Genomic DNA, 18,168 nt, shown 5'->3' on the forward strand with positions numbered 1-18,168 from the left:
CTGAGGTCAAGTTCAATTTCATGGATGTAGCGGTTATCTTTACAATTAGATGCTGCCCGGGCTATCCCGTGCAGCCAGTGTAATAAATTTCATATCTGTCAGGACACCTAGCTTTGTGACCACAGTCGATGTCAGATAACGATAGTTAATTAATTTTGGATTAAGAACAGCGTAACTTTACTTCATGCCAATTTTCATTTTGTAATCATTAGGGATTCCTTTGTGTTGTAAATGGTATATTGAGTAAACTTTGTATTTCAAGTCAGTTCCATTGTAAGCCTCTGAGCTAGGCACACGTCTATGCTTACCTTCAAGTCTAATACAAAATAGTACCAGAAGATTGGAGTTTATTATTTGTGTAATGTATCCGGGACAGTGAGGGTAACAATATGCAATTAGTTCATTATATGTTGAAAACTTCGTTGATATGTCATCGACATGTGTCTATTTACAAAATATACTTCAGTCAGTTCTGCCTTTGCACCTCTTTCCTCCTACCTCCCAATCCTCTTCCGTATAATATACAACATACGTTATTTACATACATGTATATACTATATCTCTATGTCTCTATGTGTATAGTATAAAACAGAGTCGTCCAATAGTCGCTTGACAAAATTTCGAATCCTTTACGCATATAATGTTTGTTTATTTTGAATACTATACTGATTATGAAAACAAAGTTTTAACTTAAGTTATCCGTCAAATCTACACCACGTGACCCCTTCCGTGCTCTGGCAGACTACACGAGGGTTACAGTTTATAATAGTACTTACAGCCGTATGGTTAGAAATTATTAGTTGCGTATAACATTGACACACATATATATGCATCTAGACTGCTACGATGAGTGCTTAAAAAGTATAAACTGGAAGAAAGGGTGAAAATACATTAATGGTAGTATAAAATCACACAAAGATTTCGATAGATTTCTTTTAATTTTCATTGGTATGGAATGTCTTTAATTTTCTCTAACTTCATAGATAGAAAAAGATCCGGAGGCCTCCGATATCACATAGATGAAGGGATTGGCAGATAGGATACCTTTCTCGATAGTTCTGAAATGAAAATAGAATATAATTTATGATTTGATTTAGTCATTGTCCTGTAATAGAAGTGGTATTCTGTATTATACAACCCTGGTTATCTCAAACATTGGCTTGGAAATAATGAAATTCGACTTGCATTTTTGCACCTGACTGTGTTTTGGTAGATAAAGTACATAAAATACATTGATAAAAACAAAGTGTAACACAAGTCGTTGGAGACAATGTAATATTGTTCCACAAAATCTTCAAATGTGACGTCATAGATATATGATGTCACGTCATTATTTTGGGAGTTAAAATATGCCTTTCTGTTAATCGTTGAAATTAGAACAAGCGATCCCAGAGGGATCTTGACGCCCACCATTGAATGATCTTTATAGGTTCCATGTCAGATTGATCTTTTCTCTACTTTTCCCTTCCTCTTAGTCTTACTAATCTGTGTAAATTCAGAAACAGCCCTCTAGTACTTTTCAAACAAGGGGAACCTATATATAAAATTTAAGATTTAGCGATAATGGCTGTCTGTTGTTTTCGGATTGGTCCCAAAATGCAACACCAGGGACCAAGGGAAACCGACATATGAAATTTGAGAAAGATCCCTTCAGTACCTTCTGTAAAATAGCGATAACAAACTTCAATTGTCAAAATACAAGATGGCTGCCTGTCGGGCAGCTTGTTTTCTGACTGGTCTCAAAATCTAATATGCATAGCTATGCACAGAGGGCAACCTACAAATGAAATTTCAGAAAGATCCCTTCAGCAATTTCTGATAAATAGCGATAACAAACTTCTATTGTCAAATTCTAAGATGGCTGCCTATCGGCCATGTTGTTTTCCTATTGGTCCCAAGATGCAATATGCAGAACTACAGACCAAGGGGAACTTACAAAAATGTTTGAGAAAGATCCCTTCAGTACTTTCTGAAAAATAGCGATAACAAACTTCAATTATCAAAATTCAAGATGGCTGCCTGTCGGCCATGTTGTTTTCCTATTGGTCTCAAAATGCAATATGCATAACTAGGCACCGAGGGGAACCTACATATGAAATTTGAGAAAGATCCCTTCAGTACTTTCTTAGAATTAGCGATAACAATATTCAATTGTCAAAATCTAAGATGGCTGCCTGTCGGCCATGTTGTTTTTACGATTAGTCTCAAAATGCAATATGCATAACTAGGCACCGAGGGGAACCTACATATGAAAATTTGAGAAAGATCCCTTCATTACTTTCTGAGAATTAGCGATAACAATATTCAATTGTCAAAATCTAAGATGGCTGCCTGTCGGCCATGTTGTTTTCCGATAGGTCTCAAAATGTAATATGCATAACTAGGCACCAAGAGGAACCTATATATGAAATTTGAGAAAGATCCCTTCAGTACTTTCTCAGAAATAGCGATAACAAACTTCAATTGTCAAAATCCAAGATGGCTGCCTGTCGGCCATGTTGTTTTCCGATAGGTCTCAAAATGCAATATGCATAACTAGGCACCTAAGGGGAACCTACATATGAAATTTGAGAAAGATCCCTTCAGTACTTTCTCAGAAATAGCGATAACAAACTTCAATTGTCAAAATCCAAGATGGCTGCCTGTCGGCCATGTTGTTTTCCGATTGGTCTCAAAATGCAATATGCATAACTAGGCACCAAGGGGAACCTACATATGAAATTTGAGAAAGATCCCTTTAGTACTTTCTCAGAAATAGCGATAACAAACTTCAATTATCAAAATCCAAGATGGCTGCCTGTCGGCCATGTTGTTTTCCGATTAGTCTCAAAATGCAATATGCAGAACGAGGCACTAAGGGGAGCCTACATATGAAATTTGAGAAAGATCCCTTCAGTACTTTCTCAGAAATAGCGATAACAAACTTCAATTATCAAAATCCAAGATGGCTGCCTGTCGGCCATGTTGTTTTCTGATTGGTCTCAAAATGCAATATGCAGAACTAGGCACAAAGGGGAGCCTACATATGAAATTTGAGAAAGATCTCTTCAGTACTTTCTCAGAAATAGCGATAACAAACTTCAATTGTCAAAATCCAAGATGGCTGCCTGTCGGCCATGTTGTTTTCCGATTGGTCTCAAAATGCAATATGCATAACTAGGCACCAAGGGGAACCTACATATGAAATTTGAGAAAGATCCCTTTAGTACTTTCTCAGAAATAGCGATAACAAACTTCAATTATCAAAATCAAAGATGGCTGCCTGTCGGCCATGTTGTTTTCCGATTAGTCTCAAAATGCAATATGCATAACTAGGCACTAAGGGGAGCCTACATATGAAATTTGAGAAAGATCCCTTCAGTGCTTTCTCAGAAATAGCGATAACAAACTTCAATTATCAAAATCCAAGATGGCTGCCTGTCGGCCATGTTGTTTTCCGATTGGTCTCAAAATGCAATATGCATAACTAGGCACCAAGGGGAGCCTACATATGAAATTTGAGAAAGATCTCTTCAGTACTTTCTCAGAAATAGCGATAACAAACTTCAATTGTCAAAATCCAAGATGGCTGCCTGTCGGCCATGTTGTTTTCCGATTGGTCTCAAAATGCAATATGCATAACTAGGCACCAAGGGAAACCCACATATGAAATTTGAGAAAGATCCCTTCAGTACTTGCTGAGGATTAGCGATAACAAGAATTGTTTACGGACGGACGGAGGGACGGACGGAGGGACGGACGGACGGACGGACGGACGGACGGACGGACGGAGGGACGGACCACGGACCACGGATGCAGGGTGATTTGAATAGCCCACCATCTGATGATGGTGGGCTAAAAACTGCATTCGTGAACATGCTTACGAGATTATATATTATAAAACTCGTGCTAAAGTAAAATATCATTTATTGATCTCGTTAACAAATTTACTTGGCAAAAGTCTGTTTCGAATTGAATTAATCATTGTTTCGAATTGAATTAATCATTGGATGATAACCGGAATCGAAACACCTGATCTCCCATCCTTGTACTTGAGTTAGAATTACAGTCTTATCATTATGTCAGTATCATTATGTCAGTATCATTGTCAGTATTCTCTGCGTATGAGTATTTTGTTTTTCGTTTACATTTGTACACGAAACCAAAAGCTTCACTGATTGATTTGTATAGACAATATATGTGATCTAAGTGTAAAGCTCTGATGTAACGCACGCCCAACGCACGCCAAAATCACGTCATACTGTTTTACCGTTATCTACAATTAAGTCACCGTCCTGTGAATGCAATTGCAATGAGTCTTGAACTGGTGTAAGGTCGTATTATGAAACATAAATATCATTCATGATGCTCTTGAAATATACACAGGAAGAGCAATTATGATTTAATGCAATATTTTCGAGCGACATTCGCTGAAACATGACAATCGGTGAATTATGTACCTTTTACGTATGTCCGTTTATCATCATCCTCGTTCTCATTTTAAGAATGTTACCCGGATTTGACATAGAACCGGACTACACCTACCTTTCTAATCCTATTATCTATATGCTCTTTTAAGTATCTCCGTGCATTTTGATTGATGTTTTGGCCTCGTTCTATGGATTTTGAGTTCGAATTACAGCTAAAGCTAATTTATCGGTATTCTCTGTTGTGTATGTGCACGTGCTATTTAATGTACATACCCCATGTCGGAGATGATGTTATCGCCGATCTGGTCGTTATTGTACAGAGTATTCCATGTGCCTTGTTGATTCCCTGCTCGATACAAGCTCTCCAGTGCGGGGAACCCTGTCCTTAGTGTAAATATGTATATGATGCCATTCCGGCTACCGGATATAAGAAATGGGATATCCGATGATCCGAACGAGCCACCAGCCATGGCCATTGGTTCTGGACCCTAGTATCGAATAACATGGATTAAGCCTTAGGTGAAAAGTAATATGAATAACATGAAAAAAGCATTAGGCTAAAAGTCAGTTTCTTTATAGCCCTCGAAGATATGTCAATATAACAATTTCAGCAACAATTTCATTATCTATAAATGACATATATCTTAATAAAGTATAAATGTCAAACTGAAGTATATAAATATAATGAATTCTTGTTCATGTATTGATATAGTAAAAATACTTCTCAGAGGCATGATAAAGAATGTTATATCAACAATGATATACACATTTTTAAACGCGGTATGTAAATATAATAATTGCTGTTAATTCAGATATATCCTCTTAGTTATAGAATGTACTATAAAATCATTCTGTAAGGCAGGATAAGAATGAATTCGACATCTGCTAGGTGTATTTATGACAAAGTCAGAAAATATATCAAGTTTGTATAACTTTTACTATATACACCCGTTATTGACCTCTTTTTCTTCTTTTCCGAATGTCTAAAATATAAAAATTTGCTAAATCTCTTTTTCTTTTTTCTTTTTTTTTTCTTTTTTTTTTTTTTTTTTTCTTTCAAATAAAGCAGATGAAATGACCAAACATATATGGATTAGTAATGGTAGTAATCCGAACTATATTGTAAGCTGGAAAGGTACCCCTAGAAATAGAAATCAAACTGAGAATGGGCACGTTTTAGCATTATCTATCATGTAGCACAACTTGATATATAAAAAGCAACAAATTTCTTCACCTAATTCTAAATGTTTTAATATATTTAATGATACTGGATTCAGTTCTCTATGAACATATCAAACTATGTCTATGGTCAACAAGCTAATTTTTGAAAGGGAACATAGTGCAAAGGCTTCGAGATCAATTCATACAGAAATGGTTTAATGACATTGAAGCTTCCTCTCGAGGGCAGACAAAAAACAGTTTATTATTGAGCCATATTTACTGAGATAAATTTTGAATTGAAAAGGGGAAAAGGTAATTCTCGACTTTTAAGCACTAAGCACTTTTGTTTGAGTGATTATAAATCTCTAGAACAATGGTAAAAATGTACAAATACTGCATCTCAGAAACAAATCCATTCTAGATTTTTTAAAAGCTGAATTTATTATTTGGTAAATTATCTATTAATGGTGTTTATCTGTTATTTTATCATTTTTTCATTGTTTGTATGCATAATGCGGCTTTCTGATTTGATGAGGGTTTTTTTTCTCATACCTCTATGAAAAAAAATCCGATAATGGCGCGAAAAGTGTGACGTGTATTGATTTGTGAAAAAGAATCCCTTAAAAGAGCAGTTAAATTCTGCATAAAACATTTTTTTAATTTTAAGAATCATTTTTCAAAAATTAATCAAAAGGGTTGATGTCAATTTTGTTTAGTTTCATAGGGGTATGAAAAACATTTTGCTTGTAAATTTTGAAATAATCCGCTACATGGCTGTGGATTCATACAGTTTGCAATTGTTTTTGTTATTTTGGTTATACACGATTTTTACTAGGCTCATTTCATAAAAGAATAACCTTCGGGTTTATAGGGGGAAAATCATTGGTTGGGCCAAAACACCTTTGGATATAATTTTGATGCTGATTGATTAGTCAAGTAGAGAATTGTGTCAAAATAAACTGACCATATCGTCTGATCTTGAGTCCATCTCCGATGTTGGTTCAGAGTTGGTACTAGTTGTGTCGCCGTTAAACACGTCGTTGTACTGCGCGGCGGCAGATGTTTCCAACTCGTCCCCACTGCTGAACAGATCGAAGAGTCCACTCGAGTTTGCGGATAACATAGCCATGTCACGTGACCCATAGAAGTAAATTGTCTCGATGAGGTTGTTGTTGATATTCTTTCCATCATTTTCACTCGCGTACAATCTCCCTAAAATGAGTGTTTTTATATATCTATGTAAATCCATCAAACAAAGGCATACAAATAAACTAAATAAGGGTTTATATACATCACAGAAGAGACACAACTGATTTGTTTCATCAAGATTAAAGGGCACGAAAAGAGAATATTTAAACAAACAGATTTCAACACAAAGAGAAAGATATGATGAATCTCTGCAAAAAATACCAGCGATGGAAAAGTATTTTAGAATGGTCATGATGATGTTTCGACAGGTTTCTATAAAACGAAAATAATCTGTAAAGAATCATGCACTTTTCAGTTTTAAAAATTATCTTCCAGCTGTCCAATAGCGAAAAAAAATCTCGCTTTAGAATTATCAAATTATCCTGGTGTTGATCCAAATACTGTAGATAACAATTGGGTATGATAATGGTTTAGATATTCCTTAATTGAAGATTAAAATTTATTCCTATAACCCAGTGTTATGACAAAAGTGTTTCAATACAGACAAAGTCATGATAGTGATGGGGGATATGCTACAGCGTACCAATATGTAACCACCACAAGGCGGCAAGATTAAATATATCTCTACAAGATGTAAAGACTGAATTCCGTGTATCTTTTTAATTGTATCAAGAGGATACATATGCCTACGACAGGAAGCTAGGATACCTTGATGTACGGTTCTGGAAAGGAAATGAAACAACCAGTCCAGTAACTTAATGCGAAACACCAATGTTATTAAAATATTTGGTTAACCTGTCTATAATTCCCGTTTTCTCTACAAATACAGTAGTAGCAGTTAGCAAATTATTTCAAATACTGTCTGCTTCTTTTTATTTGTTTATTTATCTATTTTTATCTATTTATTTATTTGTTTTAAATCAAGTGAGAAGCAAACAATGAATATAACTGAACATTGAAACTTCTTATTATAATCATCGGTGTACCATATATATATATATATCTTGATAATGAAACTTGGATTGATTTGAACTTGATTCTGATATTTGCTATTTACCTTGAACTCACTTTCTGATATTTACTAAATTTCGCTCTGGATGCTATGAAAATATTCTTCGGAATGTTATGTAAAGCAGATATTTAGGCCGCGTTTACTTAATAAAATATCGTTCATGAATTCTTTAAAGAAGAGATATTTGATACGAGCTAACCTGACAAGACGTTTTTCAGGATTTTATGAAGAATGGATATGTGGCACGGACTTACCCAATTAACGTATTTCCGGAAATTGTGAAGAGTACATATGTGGCACGGACTTACCCAATTAACGTATTTCCGGAAATTGTGAAGAGTACATATGTGACACGGACTTATCTAATTAAACGGTGTTTTTCGGATATAAAGAGCAGATATGTGACATGGACTTACCTAATTAAACGTATTTCCGGATATTATGATCAGTAGATATGTGACACGGACTTACCTAATTAAACGTATTTCCGGATATTATGATGAGTAGATATGTGACACGGACTTACCTAATTAAACGTATTTCCGGATATTATGATCAGTAGATATGTGACATGGACTTACCTAATTAAACGTATTTCCGGATATTATGATGAGTAGATATGTGACATGGACTTACCTAATTAAACGTATTTCCGGATATTATGATGAGTAGATATGTGACACGGACTTACCTAATTAAACGTATTTCAATATTATGATGAGTAGATATGTGACATGGACTTACCTAATTAAACGTATTTCCGGATATTATGATGAGTAGATATGTGACACGGACTTACCTAATTAAACGTATTTCCGGATATTATGATGAGTAGATATGTGACACGGACTTACCTAATTAAACGTATTTCCGGATATTATGATGAGTAGATATGTGGCACGGACTTACCTAATTAAACGTATTTCCGGATATTATGATGAGTAGATATGTGACATGGACTTACCTAATGAAACGTATTTCCGGATATTATGATGAGTAGATATGTGACACGGACTTTACCTAATTAAACGTATTTCCGGATATTATGATGAGTAGATATGTGACATGGACTTACCTAATTAAACGTATTTCCGGATATTATGATGAGTAGATATGTGACATGGACTTACCTAATTAAACGTATTTCCGGATATTATGATGAGTAGATATGTGACATGGACTTACCTAATTAAACGTATTTCCGGATATTATGATGAGTAGATATGTGACACGGACTTACCTAATTAAACGTATTTCCGGATATTATGATCAGTAGATATGTGACATGGACTTACCTAATTAAACGTATTTCCGGATATTATGATGAGTAGATATGTGACATGGACTTACCTAATTAAACGTATTTCCGGATATTATGATCAGTAGATATGTGACATGGACTTACCTAATTAAACGTATTCCGGATATTATGATGAGTAGATATGTGACATGGACTTACCTAATTAAACGTATTTCCGGATATTATGATGAGTAGATATGTGACATGGACTTACCTAATTAAACGTATTTCCGGATATTATGATCAGTAGATATGTGACATGGACTTACCTAATTAAACGTATTTCCGGATATTATGATGAGTAGATATGTGACACGGACTTACCTAATTAAACGTATTTCCGGATATTATGATGAGTAGATATGTGACATGGACTTACCTAATTAAACGTATTTCCGGATATTATGATCAGTAGATATGTGACATGGACTTACCTAATTAAACGTATTTCCGGATATTATGATGAGTAGATATGTGACATGGACTTACCTAATTAAACGTATTTCCGGATATTATGATGAGTAGATATGTGACACGGACTTACCTAATTAAACGTATTTCCGGATATTATGATGAGTAGATATGTGACACGGACTTACCTAATTAAACGTATTTCCGGATATTATGATGAGTAGATATGTGACACGAACATTTTAAGCTAAATGTATGTCGCATGAACTTATTTACCAAGCTTAACTTTTCGTTCCGATATTATGATTCTCGGATCATTATGAAAAGCAGATACGTAGCATGATTTTTCTTCCGGATTTTATAAAGATTATATATGTGGCATGAACTTGCTGAACCGACGTCGTCTTGATATTATAAAGATTACATATGTGGCATGAACTTACCAAGCTAATTATCGTTTCGGGTATTATTTACATATTTATGTAGATTTTGTCTTACTGAAAGTCTTTCCTAGTATTATAAAGAATGGTTGCTTGGCTTGAACGTACCTAATCTACTGTTGTCATTGATAGCATCCACCAAAGCCTGGCTGATCCCTGGTGATAGTGCTTGATCTGAAGGGGGAAAACAATGATTAGAAAGCAAAAATAATTCTGGATGCAATAACCCCTTATGCAAGTGTAAACTTAATTCATTTTTACAATAAAACAAATTACGTCAACTTAAGTAAGCATTGATCGCGCCTATTGGCCCGGATGAAAACGAGACTTTTGACCGTGGGAGGAAACCAGAGAACCAGGAGAAAACCCGCGTGGTTGGACAGAAGATACCATACATTTCAAAGTCCGAACTGGAAGTGGAACTCCATCAGACCATGGTGAGTGTCTCATTTCACCTTCTTACCTACAAGTATCTCAACCGATGCGCTACCATGATAATCTAGATTTAAAACAATGACCTAATTGTGGGTCTGCTCTCATCCAAGACATAACTAGAAGGTGTAAAAAAGTGTTTCAACACAGAAAGACATTGGGCTAATAGTTATACATTTATTAAATCAATTTCGGATATTAGAGAAAACATAATTATTAGAGAAAAGACACGAATGAACAACGTATGCATATTCGGAACTGGTGCGTCTTCGTTGGAACATAGAAATGGCATACGGAGCTATTCTAAGTTATTCTCTATTCTACCATGTTTGCTATGCAACGCCAGTTTTGATTGGTTTAAAACCATGTATTTTTTTCCAATAATACACGCTCGTGCCAATAATACACGCTCGTGAGTCACGGCTGTTACAATTTTATATATCTAATATTCACATATTTCATATAAGGTTACTATAGCCGAGTGGGCTAATGGGTTAGTCTTTTATTACATTTTTATCACGACGCGAGTTCGAATCCTACGGAGGCCCCCTTTTTTTCTTTTTTTCTTTCTTTTTATCCCTTTTTTAAATTTTCAAAATCAATGGCATATGATAGATGCTCTTGATCGTAGTACTGTAGTGCCTGTAAAGAAATGTATATTTCATCAACAAATAATGCAATACTAAAGGAATAAATTACAAGGTTTTCCCGGGGTTTCTTTGCCGTTTTTCTATTAGAAAGAGGTCGATCTCAGAACTAAACAGTACATGGTAGAATAGAAATAATCAATTTTGACTCGTGTATTGTTGCAGGATATACAACTCGGACTCGGATATTTTGCAATTTTAATTAATAACTCAGGCCTGCGGCCTTCGTTATTAATTTAATTGCAAATTATCCTCGTCCTCGTATATCCTGCAACAATACACGAATCATCGTTAATTATTTCTTAAACAATTTGACATAGTCATAATTAAATGTTCGTATTAGGCGGCTAAAATGGATTTATTCCAAAACTGGACATTTTCTTTTTCATACTTAAATGTGGTAACTTATTATACGAACACTAACTAGAATAAGATGACATAGAGTCTATGCCTTGACAAAATCTTAATATTAATGTATCATAAGGTGTTGTATGATAGGACTATGCTATCAGAAAACCTAGCATATAAGTTGAGATATCATTTGTTTTTTTAAATTTCCATTTTGAGAATGTGACCTTACACGGATTTGACCCATGTTTGTATTGCAGTTGCTTTTATTATAAACAAACCATTCATTAGTGTTCGCAGTCGTGTACCCTCCGAAAAGCTGCCAGCACTCCCAAAGTCGAAGGATTTACGGGCACCCGTGTTTGCAGTGATGATAGCATCGCCAGGGATAGAGAATAGACTTGTTACAAGCATGACTTTGGGTTGAGCAAAGCTACGCACATCATAATGCCCGAACTGGTACTCTGCAGAGAAAATGCTAAAGAATCTTAAGTACATGTATGTGACGATGAAAACAAGTCTGGAACACCTAACAGTAAGAAAGGTTAGGACGTTTACCATTTTGAATAAAGCAACAAGTACATAAATATACTGCATATATGATAATTGATGAAATATTAGTCACGGGTGAAAAATTCTTCCTTTTTAGGTTTCTGATATTTATACATATCTATATTCCATATAAGGCAGAGGTTGTTATTGCTAATAGATTTTCTATTTGAAAACATTATTAGATTATAATGGATTATTAGAATGGTATTGTCACCATTATTTCAACATTGAAGATATAATTGTTTGATAAAACGTGATTTACAGAACTTAAGGGGCGGACAGTAACCATTTGCTGTCATCTACATATTGCAAACGTATTGTCTTATGATATATATAATATATCATATTGTGCAGCGGATGGGAATGACTGGAATATTCAAATAACATTTTTATGCATACGTTTGTCCGTGTCTGAAGCATCCAGCTGGTAATTGGCCCAGTTTTTCTCTGGGAAGGCGTAAATGTCCAACAAATTATTATTCAACAGATCAATCACAGCCAAAGCGTTGTTCTCCTGTGAGGAAATGATGATAAATTATCTTTACTTTAAACCGTAACCGTTTAATCATTTTTTGACTTTACTGTATCTCATTCTTAACTTGCATCAAAAAGGGGACAACTATCGTGTATGTCTTTAGTTCGTTCGATCTGACAACCAGTCCCAATGGCCAATGTTGAACAAGTTATTTCCGTGTGTAAATATATTAAAAAATAATGTTTAGTTTTATAAGGGTGTCATAACATTTGGGTTGAAATATCTAAATGAATAATAAACTAAAATAAATGAAATATATACTAGCGGAAAAAAGAAACGCAAGTTCGGTTTTTTATACAAGTTTTAGACACATCGTCTAAATTTAATTAAATTTCACATTGAGCTAACATTTTCGTGCACTTTGAAAATGTTTAAATTCAGTCGACCGTGACCCCACTCGACGGTGCATGCTTTCAGCAGATTTTTTTTCAAGAAAGCGTGCATACGGGGTACTCTTAAACAATATGTCCTGGTAAAGCATTCCAAACTGAACATTAGAACAGTACAGACAGGTTGCAAAGCGAAATACCGCGTTTGAGTAAAGTGGATAGGGGTAAGACCCTTGGTCTGATAATGCAGGGGTTAGATCGTGAGAAAACAATTCAACAATATTACTGTCTTTGACTCATGGTAATCACTTCAAAACTCAAGGATCATACAAATATGATATGACAAGGAAAAAGGTTTTTTCTTCCTAAAAAGTTTTGACTAGATATATTTTGAAACATTTAAGTTGCTCTTGAATAGATATTCGAACTTATTCGAACTTTTTCTTCTTTATACCACAACGTAGACCCTACATGGCACGATATGTGCCCAAAGTCAGTCAAAACATGGGGTGATGAGACACCCATAAATACAAACAGGCAGTTCCTGCACCAGATATTGCCATGGCATTACGTTAGATTCCGTAAAAATTGAGTAAGGGTGTCAACTTTAGGGAGATGGAGGAAATTTACCTTGGAAACGACGTGTACATAATAGCGTAGCCAGGACAATCATGCTTACTTATCTAGTATAATAGAAGATGAGGCTATCCGTATTGTAACAGTAACGATACAGTTGCAGTGCTATCCAGTGTATTTATACAAAGGATTTGCATATCAATGACAAATAAAAACCTTTTTTGAAAAAGGTTCAAAACATGGTTGCGCCTACCAGGATGATATAATATTTACCATATAAGCAATATACATAACTTTACCTGAAGTATAACATACGCTTTGCTATCGTCAACATTGATAGCGACAAACTCCGGCTCCAGGTCCTGAGATAACGTATTAGTGAACCCGCTGTCACCTCTGTATACATACCGCACACCCCGCTGTTGGTAAGCAGCAGTGTTATCTCTGAATCAAGATAAATCTTAATTAATGTGACGACGAAAATACATCAGAAAATATCAAAAGAAAATAAATTTCTGTTGTGAAAAAAAAATCATTGTGAGTCTGAAATAAATTCATGTGAACATTATTTTAATATATCGTTTGGCAATAATATGATGTGATATTTATACCCATTTAAATAAAATTTGAAATATGAAAATTTATGTAAATAGCAATAATCATTTACAACTTTACGATTTGACAACAAACATGACGAAGGAATAGCTAATTTTATCATAGCAGATATAAGAAAGTTATCGATTCAAAAGGACTCCTGTAGATTAAGTGAACTAATTGTACATGTTGTCTACATTGCGGGGTTCGTAATAGAATACTAGGGTCAGTATAATAAACCGGAAGTGATGTCACATCACCGTGTCTGTGGTATTTCAGTAAACTGGCACCATAAGGTGACCCGCATTAAAGACGACGGCGCCATTAAATAGGCTGATTATGTTAACTGGACACTAAAATATAACGATCATACAGACTGTCCCATGCGACATCAATTTTCGAAAACTGGGTTTTCAGATGGCATACGCCAAATAGTTCTATGCATAGGTCGGCCAGTCTTATAAGATAAAATAAAAAGTATCTGGAAACATGATTTCTTATATGGTCAACTGTTAAATGATTAACTTATTCCAAGCATTTCTATCATCAATTTTAAAAACCACCAGAAACTCAACAAAAAGAAACATAGATATATCAAGTAGATGCTGAAAGCCAAACAAATGAGGAAGTATTTGACACAAGGTTGTGTTTGCCATATCGTCCATCAAGATACCATCACTGGGGCATGTTACTGAGGTCAAATATCTTGTGTCTTGTCGCCTGAATTCCTTCGACAAGGATCAACAACAGGGCAAAATGCTTGTAGAAAGTTTAGACTTGTTTTGCATTGTCCCCCTTTTTGTGATATACGAGAGTTCCCTCTTATTGACAAAAGAATTGTTTACCTTTTTTAAATGTATGTATCTGTAATAGAAACCCGAGTGCTTATACAAAATTATATATCAAAAACATCAATTTAAAAACTGCATCTCATATTTAGTTAATTAACATTTTAGTACCACTAATTCATAAGTATGTCAATGAAACTAACCCGTTAACGACGTCAAATAGAACTTCGCTCACACTGGGGTTTCCTCCATCATTACGAGTGATGATGCTTACTGCTCCATTGGGATCCACCAGCTGGCCGTTAATCACACCCGGAATACCCTCATTTGCAACCACTATCTTACTGCAGTCACTGGTGAATGCCATGTGTTTAGGGTATGGACCAACTATGTGACAAATAAAGATATTTTGATCCAGTTATTATTTGATGGAATGATAAATGCAATGATAATGGAGGAAATCATTATTGCATAGTATTTGTAGCAGAAATTTGATTCTGTGAAATTTCAAACATGTTAAGAAATGTCCTCCTGACTTGGTCCTATTGAAGAAAACTCTATTATTCTGCTATATCACCTAAATGATAATGTAATAAAAACAACGCTGATGCGTTTGTCGTTTAAAAGTTAATCTTAAATTAACAGTCAAATGTATTCAAACACTTTTGTTTGATGCTATTATACAGGAAATGTTAAATCATTAACTGTTACCGGAAATTGAAAAATACAGCCAAACCGGAAGTGATATTACCTACCAAATGTATGCTCGTTTGAGATTGGTTCCAGTGTGCTTTGACCGAATTGGAATGGATGGTACATACGCACGTGACCCTCGGATACAGGGTTACTTCCGGAAAAGGACAGGGCAATGGCATTACTACAAGCAGCTATACTTAGTAGTTCGCCATCTAACGGGTTATCAAGCTGCATAGAAAGCTGTTCCGTAGGCTGGCCTGAGTCCAAGCCGCTGAAGATCCGCAAGCAGCCATTCTTTTGTGTACTTCCGCTGGGTGGACGCCCTAATCGCATATGGTCAAACAATATAATGATATTGCAATACAACATGGTAAAAAGGCCGTTTAAGCTACTAATGATCAACTATATATATCTTTAAAATGAAATCAATAAAGATAATTGTGATCTGATTTCATATTTTTTGCAAACACACAAACATACGCTTTTATTTAAAATTGCAAAATTTCAACCATCCTTAAGCTAACTTTTACTGTGCGTATATAACACTTTTGTTTGTACATGTATCTTGTGCCCATATTTGGACAGCAATATGAATTACTTGCGATCATAAAATCTCATTTGTTATTTGCTTATAATTGAATTACGAAACATAACGTCTACGGCATGGTTTTACATTATAACTGTTTATTCTGTCATATCAACGACACCTGCTTACAAACCAATGCTATATTCAGAAATAACGAAGAGTGTAAACTGATTTTTATACATAATCGTTAATTCTGAGTCTGCTCACTACTTAGAGTCGAGTTAAGGATTGAGAATTAAGTTTAGAATTAACTTTCGAGCAAGTGTAAAACATGCAAGGGACAATATTACACCCGGGTACTAACCTATTATGTACAGCATCCTGTAGGTCTCTTCGAAGGCTGCCTTAACGGCTCCGTACTGAAACATCGCATCGACAGTGTTTCCGTTGTCGGCCTGACATCCAGATAATTTGGTGAAGGAGATCTGAGTCAGGTTCAGAATAGCCAAAGTCTGCCCAGTTAGCAGCGATAAAGCAATAAACAGCTTCATGCTCACCTCTGAAAATATTTTTTTTATAAAATTAGTGTCGTCTGGGCGAGATATTTCATGATGAAATCAAAAGGCATTGTAAGACAGGGCTGTTCTTAGGAATTTGACTATGCCTAAACGTATCGTACGACAGTCGTATAGCATTGTGTTGGCTTGCGAAATCAAATAATTCATACGACAGTCATTGGAACGGCCACTCAACATTCATGAGTAGGAGGTCTAATATCGAGATAGTGAAATGTGTCGAGGTCATCCAGAGATGGTTTGTAGGGGAGATTGAAATAACTGGAAAAAGAAAGTGAAACTAAAAACGTACATCAACATTGAATGGTAGGAAATAACATGTGAGCACGGCTCTCAGTAATCTCAAATCCAAAATCAGTTTCTTTAAATTTGTAATTTAAGTAATAATGATCCTGCTCGTCACCAAATAATGGTGATATAACGTAAAATGTATTACTTTTACGCAATCAAACCCCGAACTAAAAAACAAATAGCGCAACGATGAGTTGACGCACCTACAATACTTGTCACGGAAATCATTTTACAGAAACAACAATCAGTACACTCATTAGTTAGCGGAATGCTTCAAGTGCGAAAATCGCTAAAATAATACTACCGCTTAAATTTGTACGTTTTCAGTATGTTATGATAGGTATAATGTAAATATATCATTACAGGTAGAATGGTTGTCGGGAAACAATAGAGTATTGACAAAGACTATGATGGTGACACTTTAATTTTAGTTGTGGTGATTTGACTTTAACTTAGCTATAAACTATCATCCAGTCTTTCTGTATGGCAAGCCAAGTTGTCACTTGTTCATAGATAATGTTGATCCGATAATTAACAAAATTATATAAGATACCTTGCAATGTGTACGAGATACCCTAAATGTTTATGGTATATGTTTATAATATATCCTATTTAAAGTTTATCAGAAGTCTTATATATTATATATATAAGATATCTTATATGATACATATGGGTCAAATAAGTAATATTAACGGTCATAATACGGGTAACACTAGATCCTTGCAAAGGTTTGTCAGCATGGCTTTGTACATGTCACGTGTCATGTATCTTGATAAAGGGGCAGATTGCCTAAACAAATTGACATTTTGCATGCCCACACTTAGAATTACTTCTTTACCCTTATATAATACAGATATATTTATCATATAAGATATAGTATGTGATATATTATATCTTATACTCTAATGTTTCATGTAAGATAGCCAATAAACTTTATAACATATATCCTTTTTGGAAGATATCTTATACATAAATATTTAAAAAAAAAAATACGAAACGTGATTCCGGCGGGCTTATTTTTTATGTTAGAGATACAATCTCTACATGTATTAAGCTTATTAGTAGGGATTCTGATTACATCATTATTTTAGAATTGTCAAAATATTTTTTCGGTTTTGTGAATGACATTTATCTATGCTTGTACTGTGTATTGCCTGTTAGTTCTAGTAGAAGGGCGTTTGTTAGCGCAGATACAATTGAGCGTTCAAGCAATTTGATTTTAGAGATTGACAATTCAACTCCAGATACTTGTGATTTTATAATTGTTGGTGATATGAATGCCAGAACATGTGATTCTGCAGACTACATTGAAGGAGACAGCAGTAGTTATTTACCAGTTGGGCTCAAGAATATGCAGTCCAGGCATCTTATATCCCAAAAAGATGTTAGGTCCCACT

General features: G+C 34.9%; 1 protein-coding gene across 1 annotated transcript; it reads right to left on the bottom strand.

Annotated features, from left to right (window-relative positions):
* Window positions 1–919: 919 nt before the first annotated feature.
* Window positions 920–16,463, bottom strand: LOC117334737 (mesenchyme-specific cell surface glycoprotein-like). Its single transcript, XM_033894530.1, has 10 exons — window positions 16,270–16,463; window positions 15,439–15,702; window positions 14,887–15,070; window positions 13,601–13,745; window positions 12,261–12,375; window positions 11,591–11,773; window positions 9,991–10,056; window positions 6,535–6,782; window positions 4,683–4,897; window positions 920–1,058 (listed from the first exon to the last, which is right to left on the bottom strand). Exons 1-10 carry the CDS (start codon window positions 16,454–16,456, stop codon window positions 962–964), a joined length of 1,704 nt encoding a protein of 567 aa, XP_033750421.1. The 5' UTR covers window positions 16,457–16,463; the 3' UTR covers window positions 920–961.
* Window positions 16,464–18,168: the final 1,705 nt, after the last annotated feature.

The sequence above is a fragment of the Pecten maximus genome, chromosome 9, assembly GCF_902652985.1.
Source record: "Pecten maximus chromosome 9, xPecMax1.1, whole genome shotgun sequence".
Taxonomy (NCBI): Eukaryota; Metazoa; Mollusca; class Bivalvia; order Pectinida; family Pectinidae; genus Pecten; species Pecten maximus.